This window comes from Gigantopelta aegis, chromosome 2 (genome assembly GCF_016097555.1).
Source record: "Gigantopelta aegis isolate Gae_Host chromosome 2, Gae_host_genome, whole genome shotgun sequence".
NCBI lineage: Eukaryota > Metazoa > Mollusca > Gastropoda > Neomphalida > Peltospiridae > Gigantopelta > Gigantopelta aegis.
Genome location: NC_054700.1, coordinates 3,985,326 through 4,008,284, shown reverse-complemented (window position 1 = coordinate 4,008,284; position 22,959 = coordinate 3,985,326). Strand labels below are relative to the sequence as shown.

At 37.5% G+C, this 22,959-nt stretch overlaps 1 protein-coding gene across 1 annotated transcript in view; it reads right to left on the bottom strand.

Annotated features, from left to right (window-relative positions):
- Positions 1-22,959, bottom strand: part of LOC121379232 (SKI family transcriptional corepressor 1-like) — a 57,030-nt gene that overhangs the window by 7,603 nt on the left and 26,468 nt on the right. Inside the window, exons 3-9 of the mRNA XM_041507749.1 lie at positions 20,070-21,658; positions 17,454-17,478; positions 6,416-6,478; positions 5,618-5,668; positions 4,928-5,002; positions 4,146-4,220; positions 1,316-1,381 (exon numbers count right to left, since the gene is read on the bottom strand). Of these exons, the coding sequence (XP_041363683.1) occupies positions 1,316-1,381; positions 4,146-4,220; positions 4,928-5,002; positions 5,618-5,668; positions 6,416-6,478; positions 17,454-17,478; positions 20,070-21,658 (1,944 nt within the window). The remainder of the gene's footprint in view (positions 1-1,315; positions 1,382-4,145; positions 4,221-4,927; positions 5,003-5,617; positions 5,669-6,415; positions 6,479-17,453; positions 17,479-20,069; positions 21,659-22,959) is intronic.

Sequence of the window (22,959 nt, the reverse complement as noted above, 5' to 3'; positions counted from 1 at the left end):
AGGGGCACATTATAAAATATCAGTATATCAGTATTGAGGACATTTCAACTTTAACTGTGTTTGTAACATACATTTCATGATATTACAGCGTAGGGAAATATTATAAAATATCAGTATTGGGGACATTTCAACTACAACTGTGTTCAGCGAAAATTATATCACGAGGCACATAAACATGACACGAAATGGTAGCGAGTTTAATATCCTATGTATTACCCATAATCGATGTTAATTTATATCACTCATCTCGTTTCGTTGACGTTCCTGTAAGGTTGTAGTGCGCTAAATGATGACGTCATCGTGTGATGTCAAAAGTGTCACGTCCCACTTGACATTCTAGTGGGACGTATCACTTTGATATGTACCAAGATATTTGAAACCATATGGGTAATATTATAAAATATCAGTATATCAGTATTGAGGACATTTCAACTATAACTGTGTACTACCGGTAAACTATTCTAATCGTAGTGTAATTGTTTAGTTTGTACTCTACTGTTATGCATCATAACAAAACCCGATAATTGGTTTGTCAAGCCGTCAGCAGTTTTAAAATCTCTGAAGTGTAGCTTATGTGGAATGGCTGATATTCTTTCATTTAGTACACGTTTGTTATACTGTGCACATTAGAGGTTGAAAATGATACAGGGTACAGTGTAAATGGAACAGCAATTTCCTACAAAGTGCGATTTGCTAATTTAAATATTTTTTAAATTTCATAAATGCCTCATGACATACCGTTTTCTTTTTAAGTAGAATAACTGCTTATGACGGTTTTATTAAAAAAAATTAACAGTCTAATGTAAACATTATAGGCAGTTGGGATTTACAGCTAGTATACATATTAAAACAATAAACTGTAATTATGGAGAATAAAATTATTACTATATATATATATATCTATCTATATATATATATATATATATATATATATATATATATATATATATATATATATATATATAAATCTATTGTCTGATGCTGATTTAAAAAATATATATATATAAATACAAATCTATTGTCTTATGTTGAATTTAAAATTTAAAAATATGAATACAAATCTATTGTCTTTTGTTGAATTTAAAATTTAAAAATATGAATACAAATCTATTGTCTTTTGTTGAATTTAAAATTTAAAAATATGAATACAAGTCTATTGTCTTATGTTGATTTTAAAATTAAAAATTATATAAATACAAATATATTGTTTATTTTTTATTTTAATGTTATGTTGTGTTTATTTTAAAATATAAAATTGTATAAATGCAAATGTGTTGTGTGTTGATTTAAAATTTAACATTATACAAAAGTTTACCTTTCAGCTTGTGTTGCAGATTGAATCTCACTTTCCGTTCCTTCTCCAATTCGGCTGTTAACGTATCTACAACAGTTAATAATAATAATAATAATAATAATAATAATAATAAAACTACTTCAAGTAATAAAATTATTATTATTATTAGTAGTAGTAGTAGTAGTAATAGTAGTTGTAGTAGTAGTAGTAGTAGTAGTAGTAGTAGTAGTAGTAGTAGTAGTAGTAGTAGTAGTAGTATATGGACATTTTTTTAAAAGATAGTTTTATGAAGAAAAAACCTTTAATAATAATAATAAAAGTACTACAAGTAATAAAAAATAAAATAATAATAATATTAGTAGTAGTAGTAGTAGTAGCAGTAGTAGCAGTAGTAGTAGTAGTAGTAGTAGTAGTAGTAGTAGTAGTATATGGACATTTTTGAAAAAGGTAGTTTTATGAAAAAATACTTTAAAGGAAACATGTCACGTAAACCATATTTGGCACCAACCATGTACAATTAATTATAAATTGAACCACCTAAAAAAAAAAATTATAAAAAATTAATTACTTAAAATATCTCCATAAAAGAACCCCAGATACGAGCTCTTAGCGGAAATTGCCGATCTTTAATGAGCAAGGCAATCACGAGATCCGTGACGTCAGAGACGCGTCGCTTGATCTGACGCCTTACACTTAAAAGCATTAGTCCGTACCACTCATAAAGAATCTAAGACTTGCACAGCTTACCAAAACAATGAGTGTTCGTTCGCAAAACGTTTTGCCGTATCAATATGAGCTGTTAGTAAATGAAGAAAGACACACATTTACTTACAACAGTGATACTGAAGAAAAAACGGATAGCGAGTCGGAGGGTGGAGAAACTGATGGTGCCAGACCAGACCGGTCGACCAATTTACAGCCCGGAGCCCGAAAGTAACCCGGAGACAAAACCAAAACTCGGATGCTAATGCCGAGGTGTATACTGTTCATATTTAGCATAAAGATACACCTCGATATGATGTATTTAAATATGTAAAAAAATATAAATGTAGGACAAAAAAAAATTGGTTTTTTTTTTTAGAAAATATCGCATTTTTTTTATGTTCGGGCTGTACATAATGAAATCTGTATGCACAGTGTAAACAAACGCTCTAATTTACGACAAGGCGCTTCACTTTCATTAACCTGGCTTGTAAAACAACATAAATGACTTGAGAGTATAATCAACTTTTAAACTAAATATATTTCTATTTGCATCAATAGAACGAAATGGGGTTATAGTATTTTTCTCTCATAAAAAAAAGTAGCATATTATTAGGCCTATTGGTAGGGTGCGTTAGAGTAAAAACGACCACTCACGATACCCAAGTGATAATTTTTCTTTTCTTTGGTACTACGTAATTGGTCAGTTTTGTAATTTTAGATGGGAAAGTCTACTTAATCAAGGGTTTTACAGCATTATTTACAGTAATGAAGCAGGGCGGCTGATAATGTCCATTAACATTGTACTATAGTCGCGACAGGTTACGCCACAATACCCTGTGATCTTAAAAAAACTGGCACGTATTTTGTGCGTATGTCTAGACCGTGGTAATCACTTACCTGGTCGATACCCTGCAATTTACACCTGCCAATCAGGAATCACATGTGCAGGCCACGGAAAGAAAGGACCAATTAACTAAAACAACACTCCGATTCTCAAGTCAGCCCGTGGATGAAACATAATAGTTATTTCGACACCGACAGTAGTGGTTTATTTTGTATTGAACTTCGTGTTGCTTTGGGGCTTCGGGCGATGAGGAACGTTTTTGTGACGTATTCCGCCCGAAGATTAAAAACATTATTTAAAATTATTGTTTTCTACACATTTTTTAAAAACATATTTAAATACATCGTACTGAGATGTATCCTCATGCCAAATCCCATGTTTGTATATGCCATATTTAATTACTTATTGACGTTTCCTTCTTCGGACGGCGAATACAGATTTTGTTATGTAGGCCTACAGCCCATACATGAAAAATCCTTTTTTTTTCCAAAAAAATAAGTAAATAAAAAATTCTACATTTTTGTTTTAACATATATAAATACATCATGCTGAGGTGTATCTTTGTGCCAAATATGTACAAAGTACACCTCGGCATTCGCAACAGAGTACTGTTTTTGTCTCCGGGTAACGTTCGGGCTCCGGGCTGTAAATAGGCTGACACCAAAGTACTATGCGGTGTTGGTGTCCAATCATTTCTTTTGCGATAAAATACACGCGTCTTTCTTCGGATACAATCCTTTGGAAAACCATAAAAAGACAATCCCGATCGTTTAAACTGTTTATTTTTACACCCAAAGGCCGCGCAGTACGGCACTGTTGGACTGAAAAGATCGTAAGCCCCTTACTCCATATATAAACAGTTAACAACAATGGAAGAGTACAGCGGCTCTGACGTCACTTCCCTTTTTTTCCGAACGCTCACGAAGAAATATGCATAAATCGTACTTTGATACTGATTAGCGTAATTTCTTCATTTTAAGTTAACTACACGTATTTTATTGTTATAAAGTTATTTGTATATTATTTTTATATCATTTTTCTTTTAAAATGAGCTATAATATGGTCACGTGTCATGTTTCCTTTAATAATAATAATAATAATAATAATAATAATAATAATAATACAACTACTACAAGTAATAAAAAATAAAATAGTAGTAGTAGTAGTTGTAGTTGTAGTATATGGACATTTTTGAAGAAGGTAGTATTTGAAAAAATATTTGACATAACACTTAGTTTTAATGAACACACAATGCCAAACACGTGGATCCCCGACTTTCCCCGAATGCATTAAAACACTGACCTTTAACCACCTGCAACTGATGGGTCATCTCGTCTTTGTACGTTTTCTCGCGACTCGACTGCTCTTTGTACAGTTCTGAAACAAGACAAAATAAAGGTTGGTCAAGCAGCTACAAACGCCTCCTGTCGATAACATTTACATAGTAATCAACTAACGACATTCGTAAATATTCGGCTATGTTCGTCAAAGAACTAACAGCATTCGTAAATATTCGGCTATGTTCGTCAAAGAACTAACGGCATTCGTAAATATTTTGCTATATTCGTCAAAGAACTAACGGCATTCGTAAATATTCGGCTTTGTTCGTAAAAGAACTAACAGCATTCGTAAATATTCGGCTATATTCGTCAAAGGATTCGAACAGAAATAATAACAGGGACGTGTTGCTTATGTCCAATTCGCTATGAGTTCAGCGATCTTTCAAAACTGTCGACAATTACATTGGCGGATCCAGAGGGGGAGGTGGGGAGGGGGGAATCACAGTGCACGCCTTTTGAAGTGCCTTTTTAATGACATTAAAAAAAAAAAAAAATCATCATTATCCATAATAAACAATATTAAATTGCCATAAAAACGTGTCTCTGTGCGTCTTCAACTAAAAAATGTCTGAGGAGCATGTCATTAAACCCCTTAGAGATCTCAATCCTACTCAAACTTACCCTTCTTAGAATTGTGTGACCCCCTTTACAAAATCCTTGATCCACCCCCTTAACGGAGTGTTTGTGGTCACTGGTCAGACCAAACACATTGTAATTGGTCTTCTTCGTGTTACACTGGCTCACCTTTCATACTGATGACCTCTCGCTCCAGTTTCTTTCGAGTCTCTGTCTCCTTCTTCAAGTGGTGCAACAGTTGATCTGGGAATAAAAAGTTCAAAACTTAAGTAATGCTTGCTTACGCACATGTGTACATACAATTAGGCAGTCACACACACACACACACACACACACACACATACACTCACACATCACATACAAAGAGTGAGTGAGAGAGAGAGAGAGAGAGAGAGAGAGAGAGAGAGAGAGAGAGAGAGAGAGAGAGAGAGAGAGAGAGAGAGAGAGAGAGAGAGGGGGGGGGGGGGCGCAAATGCCTATACAAACATAAAGAAACGAATACACATAACCGCAAACAAACACATTTACACATACACAAAAACACAAAGACGGAAAGAGAAAAACAAACATGCAAAGAAACACCCATACATACTAACACACACAGACAAACAGAAAAACGCATAACCATAAACATACACAAACATGCACACACAAAACATAGACATACACAAACATGCACACACAAAACAAAGACAAACACAAACGCACACGTGTACTGATGTAAATCCGGGACAATCAACAGTAAAAGCTAAGACAGATGAACGGATGGATGGATAGATCGGTGGACAAACGATGAATGGATGGACGGACGGGCAGAAAAAAACACATAGACAAATGAGTAAATGTGTGACAAGTTACCTCGATTCCACGAAACAATATCACCGCCGTCTGTCTCCGTGTCAGACTGATCTGAAAATAAATAAGCAAATATCTGTTTAACTCTTCGTGAACACTTTCCTTTGTCAAAATACGCAAATATCTGTTTAACTCTTTTTCAACACCTTCTTTAGACAAAATAACCAAATATCTGTTTAACTCTATGTCAACACTTTCCTTAGTAAAAATAAGCAAATATCTGTTTAACTCTATCAACACTTTCCTCGGTCAAAATAAGCAAATATCTGTTTAACTCTATGTCAACACTTTCCTCGGTCAAAATACGCAAACATCTGTTTAAATCTATGTAAAAACTTTCCTCAGTCAAAATAAGCAAATATCTGTTTAACTCTATGTCAAAACCTTCCTTGGTCAAAATAAGCAAATATCTGTTTAACTCTCTGTCAACACCTTCCTTGGTCAAAATAAGCAGATATGTGTTTAAATCTATGTCAACACCTTCCTTAGCCGTCGGCTATTAAACTTTTATTAAATTTCGCGACGAACGGTCTTGATAAGAAACCTATTTTTATGTGTTGTGTTGGCACTATGGTGAAGATCGGAAAGCACACACCACGACTTTTGATAGATCAATCATGGAGTACTGGTTGGGACAATTAGTGGGCAGAAGACACACTGATAACTGAGTTCGGAAATTCCGTAAGATCCGTATAATCATATCTCAGAAAGAGAGTTATTTTACTAGTAAAGGACATCGAGTTAAACCTAAACTACTCAACTACACTCTGCTTCTGAAAAAGAAATCAAACCATGATGTACCTGATAAACCGGAATCCGCCATTGATAATTCACTGGACGTATTAGCTGTTATAGTATTACCATCTGAAATAATAATAATAATAATAATAATAATAATAATAATAATGCGGCGCCACGCCACAACACGTCACTCGACGTCACACCCCGCCACGTCACGTCACTCGACGTCACACCCCGCCACGTCACGTCACTCGACGTCACACCCCACCACGTCACGTCACTCAACGTCATAGCCCGCCACGTCACGTCACTCGACGTCTCACCCCGACACTCGATGTCACACCCCGCCCCGTCTAGTTACTTGATGTCACGCCCCGTCCCGTCACATCACTTCATGTCACATCACGTGACGTCACGTTAGTACTACGAAGACCGCAGGATGGGGTCCAGGGGAGGGGGTGGGGGGCAATAAATGTTGGAATATAATAAAGTATAGACATAATCAGGTAAATTTTAGCGATTTTCTCTGTATTCTACTTGCCATAATTATAAAATGTTTAACATCCACTATCCGATGATTAATAAATCAATGTGGTCTAGTGGTGTCGTTAACACCCCCCCCCCCCCCCAATACATCTATATCCTGGCGTGAACATTTGATAGCGATCGAATCAACTCATTGCGTCTGCTTTGACACTCGCTATTGTTGCCGTATAAATATTGAATACCCATAATTCTATTAAACAGTACAGTAGCAATAATAGCGAATCAAGGTAGGATCAAAGAAGTGGGTCAAATTGGACCTTTCCCCTAAAACAAAATTCGAGTATCCCCTTTTAAAACAATTTGTTTACAATATTCATTTCACGATTGCCAAATTGTATTGGGGGTGCCCTTTTTAGGATTTGTTCTATGTGCCCTTTTGTCTTTGCTCCCCTCCCTAAAAACATGTATGGGTCCGCCCTTGCTGATACTAATAATGCTGTAAGTGGCTGCTGTCAAATCAATACGCGATAAAATAAAATTCTGGATCTGTCTAATGCAACACTCCAGAGACTGAAAAAACGATAACTATAAAACTGCGCGGAAGAATACAATACGCCAAGCATCAAATGTTTCTTCTTTACCGTGCGCACATACTGAAAACAAAATTTCAAAGAGCATGTAATTATGTGCATAACATGCATACGGTTATTTGTGGCGCTGTGTATTCTTTAAGTAACCCGACCGTCGTGGAACAGTTAAAGACAAAAGGCTGTAAATAACAAGCGGAGGTCGGTCCCAGAAGACAGGGTTGCGAACACGGCGTATTGATACACTGAAAGACTAATGAACCGCATCACTTTATTGCTAATTAAAAAGACATCAGCGCTGAAACGGGTGCGTCGGCGTTTTTATTATTAAACGCGTAACAGAGAATTAGTCGTTGAATTGGCGCCCTGGGGGAACGTACTATATTGTACGTGTTCAGAGATGGGGTATAATTACATCTTTAGTGCGATTATTTTAATCTTGTAATTGTCGGTACATGTTTGTTAATTACTTCTCGCTTGAGTCGCCACCAAAAGCGGACGCGGCGTTACGCGTCAATACACGTTTATGTAAAAATGTTTGATTAGGCGTTTAGGAAGTCTTATTTCAATACGATTTCCGATTTCTCGATTGTTCACGGATAAGACCGATCATTTTACTTGTTTGGTTATCACTGGTGTATTGCTTAATTACGATTCGCTTCGTCTAGTATTCAAAGCATACATTACTTTATGCGTGAATACATACTGATATGAAAATTTTATAAGACTGTTTGTATTTAAAGTAATATTAATTCGAGTTGGGCTTTCGAACTGAAGCACGACTAGGGAGGTCGGTTTTCCTTAGTTGATATTCAGGTGCATTCAGGTTATGTTTTATCGCGTTTTGACGATAAGGATTTGACAGGTTCAAATTTCATTTTTATTATTTTTTTTTAATTGATTTGTGGTCGGGATGTTGGTCTCTCGCCATGTCTGTAGAGCGGTCGCCTTCAGGAGGTGGTTGGGTTGCAGGCTCATACCCCCACCCCTATCGGTGGACATACTCATTCTCTGATTGATTTTTTTTCGTCGGAGCCAGTACCCGACGACTAATATATCAAAAGCCGTGGTATGTGCTATCCTGTCTGTGGGAAAGTACATATAAATGATTCCTTGCTGCTAATAGAAAAATGTGGCAGGTTTCCTCTAAGACTATCTCAGAATTAGGAAACGTTTCACATCCAATAGCCAATGGTTAATAAATCAATGTGCTCTAGTGGTGTCGTTAAACAAAACAAAAGTTTTACTTTTCAAACATTTATCGATTTTCGTCCCATTCTGCACCCTACCTTTCGGAAGCATCTCACTGCCTTCATGCAATTATTATGGTTCTTTCTATGTGTAAAGTTGTATAAGTTTGATTGACGTGTTTCTATTCCAGTTAAGTTTCAAGTACGCCTTCCTATGCACACATCAGATATCTGGGCTATTTGTCCAAGACAGTGCGTTAATAAGAAACCAGCGTAATGTCTTTACACCTCTACACTAAACTGTTACAATTACCCGGGATCCGGTACCGAGATGCGAACCCCGTACCTAACAGCCTTAAGTTCGATGGCTCATTCCACTATAATCACGAAGACAAGTGATTAGTTGAAATTTCAACCTGTCATATTCATGTAACACCAAGCAAAAAGACCTGTACCTCATTCCGTAGCGCTAAGATCACCTTAAGTGCATAATTTGGTTAAGCACTAAATGCGATCTTAGCGCTAAGATCGCTTCGTGGAACGGGGCTCAACTCTGCGTTCAGCTAAACAAAGCGGAAAGGACGTCAGCAACACTGGTTATTACGCTTCATGTTAAACGAATGAATGAACGAATGAATTAATGAATGTTTAACGACACCCCAGGACAAATAATGCATCGTCTATTGGGTGTCAAACTAAGGTACGTACATGAAAGAAGTGACATACACGTTGCAAGTTAATCAGTTAAACCTGCACAATCTCACATCAGTTAAACCCTGAATGATCTCATATCAATTAAACCCTACATGATCTCACATCAGTTAAACCCTACATGATCTCGCACCAGTTAAACCCTACATGATCTCGCATCAGTTAATACACTTCCTGATCTCGTATCAGTTAAATCCTTCATGATCTCACATGAGTTAAACCCTTCATGATCTCACATGAGTTAAACCCTTCATGATCTCACATGAGTTAAACCCTGCATGATCTCACATGAGTTAAACCCTGCATGATCTCACATCAGTTAAACCCTTCACGATCTCACGACTTAAACCCTGAATGATCTCACGAGTTAAACCCTGAATGATCTCACATGAGTTAAACCCTGAATGATCTCACATCAGTTAACCCTTGCTGGACAGAGTGCCGATAGTTCACTTAGTGTCACAAGGTGTTAACTCGAGTAGCCAACTATCACGACTTAGAACTCGATAAACGCCAGAACAACGTATTAAATCCATGTCGGCTCAATCAATATATCCGTGCAAAACGTAAACTTGTGATTTGCGGACAAGGCGGGCCGGGTCTATAAATATCAATGACAGACAGACAGACAGACAATCAGACAGACAGACAGTCAGACAGACAGACAATCAGACAGACAGACAGACAGACAGACAGACAATCAGACAGACAATCAGACAGACAGACAGACAATCAGACAGACAGACAGACAGACAGACAATCAGACAGACAATCAGACAGACAGACAGACAGACAATCAGACAGACAGACAGACAATCAGACAGACAATCAGACAGACAGACAGACAATCAGACAGACAGACAATCAGACAGACAATCAGACAGACAGACAATCAGACAGACAATCAGACAGACAGACAGACAATCAGACAGACAATCAGACAGACAGACAGACAGACAATCAGATAGACAGACAGACAATCAGACAGACAGACAGACAATCAGACAGAAAATCAGACAGACAATCAGACAGACAGACAGACAATCAGACAGACAGACAATCAGACAGACAGACAGACAGACAGACAATCAGATAGACAGACAGACAGACAGACAATCAGACAGACAATCAGACAGACAGACAGACAAACAATCAGACAGACAATCAGACAGACAGACAATCAGACAGACAATCAGACAGACAGACAGACAGACAGACAATCAGACAGACAGACAGACAGACAGACAATCAGACAGACAATCAGACAGACAGACAGACAGACAGACAGACAATCAGACAGACAGACAGACAGACAATCAGACAGACAGACAGACAATCAGACAGACAGACAATCAGACAGACAATCAGACAGACAGACTATTTTATGGGAGTCTTACCTCAGTTATAAAACACATATCACTAAACATATTAAAATCTAAAACAGCAATGAACCACTCCATATGGAATTAGAGGGATTTTGTTCTTGTGATCGGTGCAGTAGAGAAGTTTCCCAGCCACACATTTACTGATATGGATGCTGGTAGCTAATCATAATGGGTCGAACTTACAAAACCTGTTTATGTCTTACAGGCGTGTAACTACACACATTTACAATTCTTAAACACCTGTTTATGTCTTACATGCGTGTAACTACACACATTTACAATGCTTAAACACCTGTTTATGTCTTACACGCGTGTAACTACACACATTTACAATGCTTAAACACCTGTTTATGTCTTACACGCGTGTAACTACACACATTTACAATTCTTAAACACCTGTTTATGTCTTACGCGCGTGTAACTACACACATTTACAATGCTTAAACACCTGCGTTGCTTCGTAAATACGGTCCGATATGATTCGGTGACAGAAGGCCTACTAATTTACTCTTCAAAAAAGTAGGAGAACTTACAATTGCCAAAATTGTAAGGTATATTAGTTGTAGGGAATGGTTATATGATAATAGTGAATTAATTGGGCAAACATTACAACCAGTAGTGCAGTATTACAGTAGGTTTTATGACCACCAAAGATCTTGAAGGACGATTGGGGTCAGAAGTGAAATTTGAAAGTTGACGTTTTTTTTTATTAGTAAAATTTAATTGCAAATTCAAACAATAAAAATGACTAAAAACAAAACAATAACAACTGTATGATCAACATAATGAAAAGGATTAACAGAAATAATATTCCATAGTGATTAATGGGACCTTCCTAGAAATGGTCAAAATCGAGATTAACACCCCAGGCACATGTACGGGGCAACTGCGTGATGCACGTGCAAACTATGGAATGTGTTTCGGTGTGTTGATAAACATACCTGAATGTTCTTTATTAGGATGTCTGTGGTAAAAACGTATCTTCGGTCTAATAGTTAATATTAACATTAATATTTCAGGTTCCCCTACTTTACAAGGATTTATTTGGTCAAAACGTATTGTCGGTCTAATAGTTGATATTAACATTAATATTTCAGGTTCCCCTACTTTACAAGGATGTCTGTGGTCAAAACGTACGTTCGGTTTAATAGTTGATATCAACATTAATATTTCAGGTTCCCCTACTTTACTAGGATGTCTGTGGTCAAAACGTACGTTCGGTCTAATAGTTGATATTAACATTAATATTTCAGGTTCCCTACTTTACAAGGATGTCTGTGGTCAAAACGTATGTTCGGTCTAATAGTTGATATTAACATTAATATTTCAGGTTCCCCTACTTTACTAGGATGTCTGTGGTCAAAACGTATGTTCGGTCTAATAGTTGATATTAACATTAGTATTTCAGGTTCCCCTACTTTACTAGGATGTCTGTGGTCAAAACGTACGTTCGGTCTAATAGTTGATATTAACATTAATATTTCAGGTTCCCCTACTTTACTAGGATGTCTGTGGTCAAAACGTACGTTCGGTCTAATAGTTGATATTAACATTAATATTTCAGGTTCCCTACTTTACAAGGATGTCTGTGGTCAAAACGTATGTTCGGTCTAATAGTTGATATTAACATTAATATTTCAGGTTCCCCTACTTTACTAGGATGTCTGTGGTCAAAACGTATGTTCGGTCTAATAGTTGATATTAACATTAGTATTTCAGGTTCCCCTACTTTACTAGGATGTCTGTGGTCAAAACGTACGTTCGGTCTAATAGTTGATATTAACATTAATATTTCAGGTTCCCTACTTTACAAGGATGTCTGTGGTCAAAACGTATGTTCGGTCTAATAGTTGATATTAACATTAATATTTCAGGTTCCCCTACTTTACTAGGATGTCTGTGGTCAAAACGTATGTTCGGTCTAATAGTTGATATTAACATTAGTATTTCAGGTTCCCCTACTTTACTAGGATGTCTGTGGTCAAAACGTACGTTCGGTCTAATAGTTGATATTAACATTAATATTTCAGGTTCCCCTACTTTACTAGGATGTCTGTGGTCAAAACGTATGTTCGGTCTAATAGTTGATATTAACATTAATATTTCAGGTTCCCCTACTTTACTAGGATGTCTGTGGTCAAAACGTATGTTCGGTCTAATAGTTGATATTAACATTAATATTTCAGGTTCCCCTACTTTACTAGGATGTCTGTGGTCAAAACGTATGTTCGGTCTAATAGTTGATATTAACATTAATATTTCAGGTTCCCCTACTTTACTAGGATGTCTGTGGACAAAACGTATGTTCGGTCTAATAGTTGATATTAACATTAATATTTCAGGTTCCCCTACTTTACAAGGATGTCTGTGGTCAAAACGTACGTTCGGTCTAATAGTTGATATTAACATTAGTATTTCAGGTTCCCCTACTTTACTAGGATGTCTGTGGTCAAAACGTATGTTCGGTCTAATAGTTGATATTAACATTAATATTTCAGGTTCCCCTACTTTACTAGGATGTCTGTGGTCAAAACGTACGTTCGGTCTAATAGTTGATATTAACATTAGTATTTCAGGTTCCCTACTTTACTAGGATGTCTGTGGTCAAAACGTACGTTCGGTCTAATAGTTGATATTAACATTAATATTTCAGGTTCCTCTACTTTACTAGGATGTCTGTGGTCAAAACGTATTGTCGGTCTAATAGTTGATATTAACATTAATATTTCAGGTTCCCCTACTTTACTAGGATGTCTGTGGTCAAAACGTATGTTCGGTCTAATAGTTGATATTAACATTAATATTTCAGGTTCCCCTACTTTACTAGGATGTCTGTGGTCAAAACGTATGTTCGGTCTAATAGTTGATATTAACATTAATATTTCAGGTTCCCCTACTTTACAAGGATGTCTGTGGTCAAAACGTATTGTCGGTCTAATAGTTGATATTAACATTAATATTTCAGGTTCCCCTACTTTACAAGGATATCTGTGGTCAAAACGTATGTTCGGTCTAATAGTTGATATTAACATTAGTATTTCAGGTTCCCTACTTTACTAGGATGTCTGTGGTCAAAACGTATTGTCGGTCTAATAGTTGATATTAACATTAATATTTCAGGTTCCCCTACTTTACAAGGATGTCTGTGGTCAAAACGTATGTTCGGTCTAATAGTTGATATTAACATTAATATTTCAGGTTCCCTACTTTAATAGGATGTCTGTGGTCAAAACGTATGTTCGGTCTAATAGTTGATATTAACATTAATATTTCAGGTTCCCCTACTTTACTAGGATGTCTGTGGTCAAAACGTATGTTCGGTCTAATAGTTGATATTAACATTAATATTTCAGGTTCCCTACTTTACTAGGATGTCTGTGGTCAAAACGTATTGTCGGTCTAATAGTTGATATTAACATTAATATTTCAGGTTCCCCTACTTTACAAGGATGTCTGTGGTCAAAATGTACGTTCGATCTAATAGTTGATATTAACATTAATATTTCAGGTTCCCTACTTTACTAGGATGTCTGTGGTCAAAACGTATGTTCGGTCTAATAGTTGATATTAACATTAATATTTCAGGTTCCCCTACTTTACTAGGATGTCTGTGGTCAAAACGTAATTTCGGTCTAATAGTTGATATTAACATTAATATTTCAGGTTCCCCTACTTTACTAGGATGTCTGTGGTCAAAACGTACGTTCGGTCTAATAGTTGATATTAACATTAATATTTCAGGTTCCCTACTTTACTAGGATGTCTGTGGTCAAAACGTATGTTCGGTCTAATAGTTGATATTAACATTAATATTTCAGGTTCCCCTACTTTACAAGGATGTCTGTGGTCAAAACGTGTGTTCGGTCTAATAGTTGATATTAACATTAATATTTCAGGTTCCCCTACTTTACTAGGATGTCTGTGGTCAAAACGTATGTTCGGTCTAATAGTTGATATTAACATTAATATTTCAGGTTCCCCTACTTTACAAGGATGTCTGTGGTCAAAACGTACGTTCGATCTAATAGTTGATATTAACATTAATATTTCAGGTTCCCCTACTTTACTAGGATGTCTGTGGTCAAAACGTACGTTCGATCTAATAGTTGATATTAACATTAGTATTTCAGGTTCCCCTACTTTACTAGAATGTCTGTGGTCAAAACGTATGTTCGGTCTAATAGTTGATATTAACATTAATATTTCAGGTTCCCCTACTTTACTAGAATGTCTGTGGTCAAAACGTATGTTCGGTCTAATAGTTGATATTAACATTAATATTTCAGGTTCCCCTACTTTACTAGGATGTCTGTGGTCAAAACGTATTGTCGGTCTAATAGTTGATATTAACATTAATATTTCAGGTTCCCCTACTTTACTAGGATGTCTGTGGTCAAAACGTATTGTCGGTCTAATAGTTGATATTAACATTAATATTTCAGGTTCCCTACTTTACTAGGATGTCTATGGTCAAAACGTATTGTCGGTCTAATAGTTGATATTAACATTAATATTTCAGGTTCCCCTACTTTACTAGAATGTCTGTGGTCAAAACGTACGTTCGGTCTAATTGTTGATATTAACATTAATATTTCAGGTTCCCCTACTTTACTAGGATGTCTGTGGTCAAAACGTACGTTCGGTCTAATAGTTGATATTAACATTAATATTTCAGGTTCCCCTACTTTACTAGGATGTCTGTGGTCAAAACGTATGTTCGGTCTAATAGCTGATATTAACATTAGTATTTCAGGTTCCCCTACTTTACTAGGATGTCTGTGGTCAAAACGTACGTTCGGTCTAATAGTTGATATTAACATTAATATTTCAGGTTCCCTACTTTTTTGAAGAGTATAGTTTAGCTAGTTTCGCAGATCGGCACGGTTAGCGATTTAAAAATGAAGCGGCATTATCAGAACTGTTAATCGTTTATTAATTATTATTATTTCAAGTAAATTCATTAAGGTTAGCAGGTCTTTTAATCGTAAACGGGAAGCAAATGTTTGTGACGTCACCAACTACAATCAAAATTGTCACTTATTATTATCCGTAACAGTGGTTGCGATACCTCTTTAATTAATGTCGCCTTACTGTCTTATAATTAAATTTCCGTTACATTCGTTACAATATAACGTCATCCCATTGGTCCAAACGTAGCAACGGGAGTTTGTTCATTTCTCGACGAACGTAAAAATCATCCGCAATCTTATATGTGAACGGATTCGCCGATTCACACAGTTTGCGGATGATTTTGTTTTTCATACCCCGATGAACGTAAAATATAATAACAGACAATTCTTAAACAATAGTCTTTAGTGACGTAAAACACAACACAAATAAAAATTTAATTAAACTCGTGTGATTTTGCTGACAATGTATGACATTGTTAACGTTCAACTGCTATACTATAACATGTGTCGGACCACGTGTTAACACTAAACAAAACTATACATATATTAAAGGTCCTAGGTCAAAATTGAAACTACAATATTTTGTTGTTTTCACATTTATTGGTAATAAATAACTGCAATTTAATGGATCACATAGACACACACACACACACACACATACGCACGCACGCACACACACACACACACACACACACACACACACACAGAGGTCCGAATTTACAAAGCCGGTTTATGACTAACTACGTATATTTACAATGCTTAAACACCTGCATCTAAGGGAAACAGGCTTCGTAAATTCGTCCCAGTATCTTTCCATAATTAATTCAAGAATAATAATTTTTAAAAGTCTTGTACTGGACGACAAGAGGGGTTTCTATAGCTAAACGTATAAACTTTATGTTTCAAAGCATGTGGCAGGGACCGACATTATTGCAACTTTGACATAGGACCTTTAAAAGTTGGGTTTTTTGTTATTATTAATTTTGTTTTTGTGGGTTTGTTTTGCGTTTGGAACACCAGTGTCTAAACATCCAGTAAGTTTCTGATCTCCCGAAGTGTGGTCATAGCCCAAGCTGGATTTTGCCTCTCACTAATTTCATACAAACGAATAAAACCCTCATAATATTACCAAGCAACATCTAATATCGACAATGTTGTTTTCTTCTTTAGAATATCAGTGTCTAATGTTTGTAGTATTATAATTCAAAGTAGGTTTTATCTCACAATAATTTTGTACCTACGGGAAAAAAAAACATTTGGGAAAAAAGGTTTTCTAGTAAGCTACTATAATCATTAGAACGATCAGAAACACACCGGATATAGCGACACTGATGTGATAAACAAGAAAACGTATTTAAAGAGTAATTTTAATCCTTAATTTGGGTGGTTAAAAAGACTATGTTAGTTGTATACATCTCTCTCTCTCTCTCTCTCTCTCTCTCTCTCTCTCTCTCTCTCTCTCTCTCTCTCTCTCTCTCTCTCTCTCTCTCTCTCTCTCTCTCTCTCTCTCTCTCTTCATTTGTTCTTGTTTGTAAATATCAATACATTATTTTTGTCATCATGGCCATATATGAAACATTTGTATTTATAAACGTTTTGGAAGAGGCGTTAATATATAGGCATACGCCTATTCGTCTGTCTCAAACACTGCATATTGTATCGGTACATACATATTTTTTTATAACTATAGCAGAAACCTCGGAACGGTCCCTTTAACACAGTGTGGCTCGTGATGTCTCGGCCACGAGTTATTTGATTGCGATGGTAATTACACGCGGCACGTCTGGTCTAGCGAAATAAAGAGTTAAAGAATTAATTATGAAACCTACCTTCATTGTTGTCTTCGCACGACTCCTGAAACGAACACAAACACATTGTTAAAATAAACACACTGTCAAAAGGAAGCATCTGATTGGAGTGCAAGTATACAAGGCGGAATCAATAAGAAACACATTTTGGTTCTTAATTGGAAATTAGATATTTTAGAATACTTTTACAAACCAAGTGTAATCAAGTCAGCAACTCTATGTATTGTATTCATTGTAATATCATAAACATAATAAGAACAGGAGAAAATAAAAAAGTAAAATAAAAAAATAATAAAAAAAGAGAAAAAATAAATAAAGTAAAGATAAGAATTGTTTTTTTTCTTTTTGTTAATATCAATATAATTATTTTTGTTAATATCAATATAATTATTTTCGTTCTCAAAGGCGAAGTCTCAGAGTTGCATAATGACCAAACATATTTATTAATTTTCTGTGTCAAATGTGAAGCTTATACATTTTATTACATGCTCACAAAAATAATTTTCTTTTCTATTATTTTATGATATTATATTTTTCAGAATCCAATAAGGGTGAGACTTTAACAAATTAACACATAGGGTTAAAATTTGAAGTTTAATCGCATCTCCATACTGAATAGTTTCTACGTATTTATATTTTTGGCCAAGGATTCTCCCGGAGACCAATGGTATACTAGGGTCAGACAGTTGATTTCCGCAAGTCCCGACTTACGACGGGTGCGCTCAGATTAACAACTAATGGGTTGGTTATACGACGAGAGTCGAGTTGTAAGAGCGCTCAGACTAGCAAGTGGACAGTCGTAGAAGTCGTGAAAGTAGAAAGTTGGTCAACTTTGTCGTGGCAGTTAGTAGTCTAGCTTTACACTTTTAAAACTATCTAGTTAATTATGAAAACATAATTATATGCATGTCTATGGGATTGATTAATTTGTAGTTATTTATGATATACACATGTAAAACATCAAAATATGACACTTGCAACTTCGAGAAGACACTTATAAATCCAATTAAAAAGACCCCCCCCCCCCCCACACTTCCGCCACACCATGGTCTATTCTTTTCATTTAAAAACAAAATATACTTTATAGGCATCATCCCATAGACAGGATAGAACATACCTCGGCCTTTACACCAGTCGTGGAGCACTGGCTGGAACGAGAAATAATGGGCCCACCGATAGGGATCGATCTCAGATCGACCGCTGTCCTGTCTGTGGGATGGTGCATATAAAAGAGGTCCCTTGCTGCTAATTTTTTTTTTCTTGACTCGAAAAGAGTAGCCCAATAGAGTGGTGACAGCGGGTTTCCTCTCTAATTATATTTCTGCTTCTTAATATGTCCGACCGACGCCATATAACCGTCCCGTCAGTGAGCCCATTAGGCTATTTCTCGCTCCAGCCAGTGCACCACGACTGGTACATCAAAGGCCGTGGTATGTGCTAGCCTGTCTATGGGATGGTGTATATAAAAAAAGCCCTTGCTGCTAATCGAAAAGAGTAGCCCATGAAGTGGCGACAGCGGGTTTCCTCTCTCAATATCTGTGTGGTTCTTAACCATATGTCTGACGTTATATAACAGTAAATAAAATGTGTTAAGTGCGTCGTTAAATAAAACATTTCCTTCCTTCCTTCCACATAACCGTGAATAAAATTATTATCTTATTAATATATTATTCATGTCATTCTTACAAAATTGGCTCGAATTTATCTTGGCATTTCAGTTATTTAAAGAAAACAAACTTAAAACAAAACCACACCGAAAATCGAATTTTAACACTTGATATCATTTATCGAAATGTCAATAATTTATGACTATAAAAGATAAATGATTTGCCAAAGAAGTAGTTTTAAATTACAAAAGAAAAACAAAATCACTAGAGAATTAGGTGCATATGTTTTAAATGCTTTAAATTTAAAAAAAAGTAGTTTTATTTTTTTAAATAATAGATTTCTTTCTGTAAAATATGTATATACTATTGTTCTTATAGAATCTTCGGATTAGTTCGCCTGTAGCCCTAGTACGTGCATATTGTACGCCTACATCAAAATACTTGTTTTTTCTCCCGGATATGATCTAGAATGCCACGAACTCCATTTTGTTCACCAGTATGCATAAAGTCAGTATGAATTCCTGGTATTAAGATCAGACTTAAGATCAGTCGGTGGTGGTGGAATTTAGTTCAGTTGGTTGAGTGTTCGCCTGAAGTGCTTGCGTCGCTAGATCGAACCACCTCGGTGTACCCATTCAACTGATTGGTTTTCCTCGTTCCAACCAGTGCACCACAACTGGTCAAAGGGCCGTGGTTTGTGCTTTACTGTCTATGGGAAAGTACATGTAAAAGATCCCTTGCTGCTGATGGAAAACTTTAATGTCAAAATTACCAAATGTTTGACATCCAATAGCCGATGATTAATTAATCAATGGTGTCGTTAAACAAAACAAACTTTTTTTCAAACTTTCTTTTAAAATCAGTCGATACATACCTTGCGATCGTTTGTTTTTTAAAATCAGTCGATACATACCTTGCGATCGTTTTTCTTTTAAAATCAGTCGATACATACCTTGCGATCGTTTGTCTTTTAAAATCAGTCGATACATACCTTGCGATCGTTTGTCTTTTAAAATCAGTCTATACATACCCTGCGATCGTTTTTCTTTTCACTAGTTTCCGCGTCATCTTTCGTCGACTGGTTTTCTTTTGTATCTTCCGCGTCATTTCCACTCTCTTTCTCTGTGACGTCATCACAGGCTTCCCCCGCGCGCAAATCTACTGGAGTCTCTTTCTCTACGTCAGGCAGACCTTGTTTCTCCTCCCCCTCCCTTTCCTCCTCCCCCTCATCCTCCATCTCGTCCATGACGTCAATTTCCTCATTCTCGTCATCCGGGTTCGTGCCTTCGTTGGTGTCCGAGTCGAACTGCTCTTCCTGTCCTTCGTCGTCTGCCACGACATGCGCACTGACACCTACCGGGCGAAACGCCGACACGCGCTCCAGAGATTTGTTCTTGCTTCCGCTTCCGGCGGAGTGCGACCTCGGGTCCACAGAAGCCTTCGACTGCAGAGGATCTGAAAAGTTCTGCGGTTTCGTGTTCATACCCGAATAGAATCCACTCCTCATCCCGCCGGATCGAGAGAGAGCCAGCGTGTTGGCCCAGAACAGGTCATATGACGGGAAAGACAGATTGTTTTGAGTCACCCAGGGAGTCGGCGAGACCAGCGCTTTAGAGTTATCTCCCCCACTTGTGTCTTTAGAATGGGGGTAGCCGAAACCATAGGGATGCGCTGTAGGTATTGTTCCGAAAGGGTACGGCTTTCCGGGAGTTGAAAACATACTGTACGATGGGTACTGAGCCGAGAAGGGCTTCGACACATACGAACTGTCACCCGTGGTTTTCGGTTTCTTCACTATGTTGTGATCGTTGCCAGAAGAGTGCATCCGAGACGAAGGAGCGCATGCGTTGGACAACATCCGCTTCCGGCTGCCGCCATTAAACATGGCCTTGACGTCCTCCCACGCGAAGCTGATGTCCTCTCGTTCCGCCTGACCGGGCAGGAGTCTGAGGTGTCGCCGCCAGGAGTTGAAATTAGCGGCGTCCGGATGGTTGTACTTGGCTTCGGGGGTGCGGTGAAAGTGAAATATGAACTTGTTGGGGGAGGAGTAGATGTTGCAGTAGAAGCACTTGATGCACTTGGCTCGCGAGCTGTTGTAGCGGGATGGCTCGAAGAATCCCTTGCCTCCCCACCCGCACTCGTGAAACACCTCGAACGAGAAGTCCTCGGGAAGTTTCGGCGGGCTGTTGTCCTCGAGGAACGACTTCACCAGCCGATCGGCCTCGCGCTTCGTGATCATACCGCACCTGCGCGAAGACACCGGCATAGCGCCCGCTCTGCGCAGGATCTCCAGCTGGACCGGCGTGCACTGCACGCACGTGATGCCGAGCGCCACCCTGCGGTTGTGGATCTCGTTGTAGCTGTAGGACTTGAGGAGGGTGTTTGAGATCTGGGCCAGACACAGCCGCTCCTTGCCGTCGATGAAGAGGCAGACGATGGGGATCCCAGCCAGCATCACGGTGGACACCTTGTTGTGGCAGACGCCGTTGGTCGCCTGCGGCTGGGGTTTGGCGGGAGGGGTCGACCTCTGGGAGGAGGTGGAGGTCGGGGAGTCGCTGTCGCGGCATGTCGCCTCGCAGTGCTCAGTCGACTGGTTCTCAGTCTTGTGACTGTCGTTGTCTGGAATGGAAATGAGGATAAAAAAAACCAGTTAAACATTTAGGGCTGACATTTATAAAGGCTGTTTTTGTTTTACACGCATGCAACTATGTGTCACGAAGCGATCTAAGATCACCTTAAGTGCAATCAGCTGAATCCAATCAGAGCTGAATTTGCATTACTCTATGTGATAATGTCTAGGCCGGAATTCGAACCCATACACTTTGGCTTAGTTCACCGTAACCTGCTAGGATGAGACACATTCACCGTAACCTGCTAGGATGCGACACATTCACCGTAACCTGCTAGGATGCGACACATTCACCGTAACCTGCTAGGATGCGACACATTCACCGTAACCTGCTAGGATGCGACACATTCACCGTAACCTGCTAGGATGCGACACATTCACCGTAACCTGCTAAGATGCGACACATTCACCTCTGAAGAGTGCATTTAACATCAAACAAATGTGTATTCAAACCTTATTAAATATACCATGATCGTAATCGGTCGTACAGAATGCATATATATATATGATTGTGGTGATTGTCCATTGGCAAAATTTTTTCTGCTGATGGTGTGCATATGTGTGTACGTGCGTGTGTGCGTGCATCCAAGCATATGTCTGTATGTGCCAATATATTCATAAATAAAAAAATAATTAGTTTATATAAACTGATTTTTAGATACTAGATATGCTAGAAATAAGCACTCTATCAATATGTCCGGCATACTGACGTTTAAATAATGTAGCCAAGAACACAATGTTCCTTCAATAAAAGATGAAACGTTTTGGATTTTATCTTTTAAAAACAACAGTTTATATTCTTGCTTTAATACTGACATATTTATTAAACCCACAACTAACAAAGCTGACTTTTATAGACAAGTTAAATACTACATCATAAAATATTTGAATAATAGATGTAACGTTTTTAACCCAGACGACAAACTACAATCTAGACGCTCGCCTACCTACTAACGTTTTAAAATTTTAAATAAAAGATGTGACGTTGACTAATCTGACTTTTAGATACTGCTATCTATACCACAGTTGAACTTAAATAAAAAATGTAAGCTTAACAAAAGTGACTTTTAGATACTGCATATCTATACGGCAATGTACCATACCGTTTGATCTTCTAACGTAATTTTCGCTTATTTTATTCTTTCCCCTGGGCTTTCCCGGCGCATTCTCTGTGTTATCGTCTGTTTAAGTATTCAGCTCTGAATATCATTATCTTTCGTCACAATTCGATCCTGGCTTCCATACATATTTGATGTGCATGTGTGTAATGCGACACTCGCTCGTTTTGTCT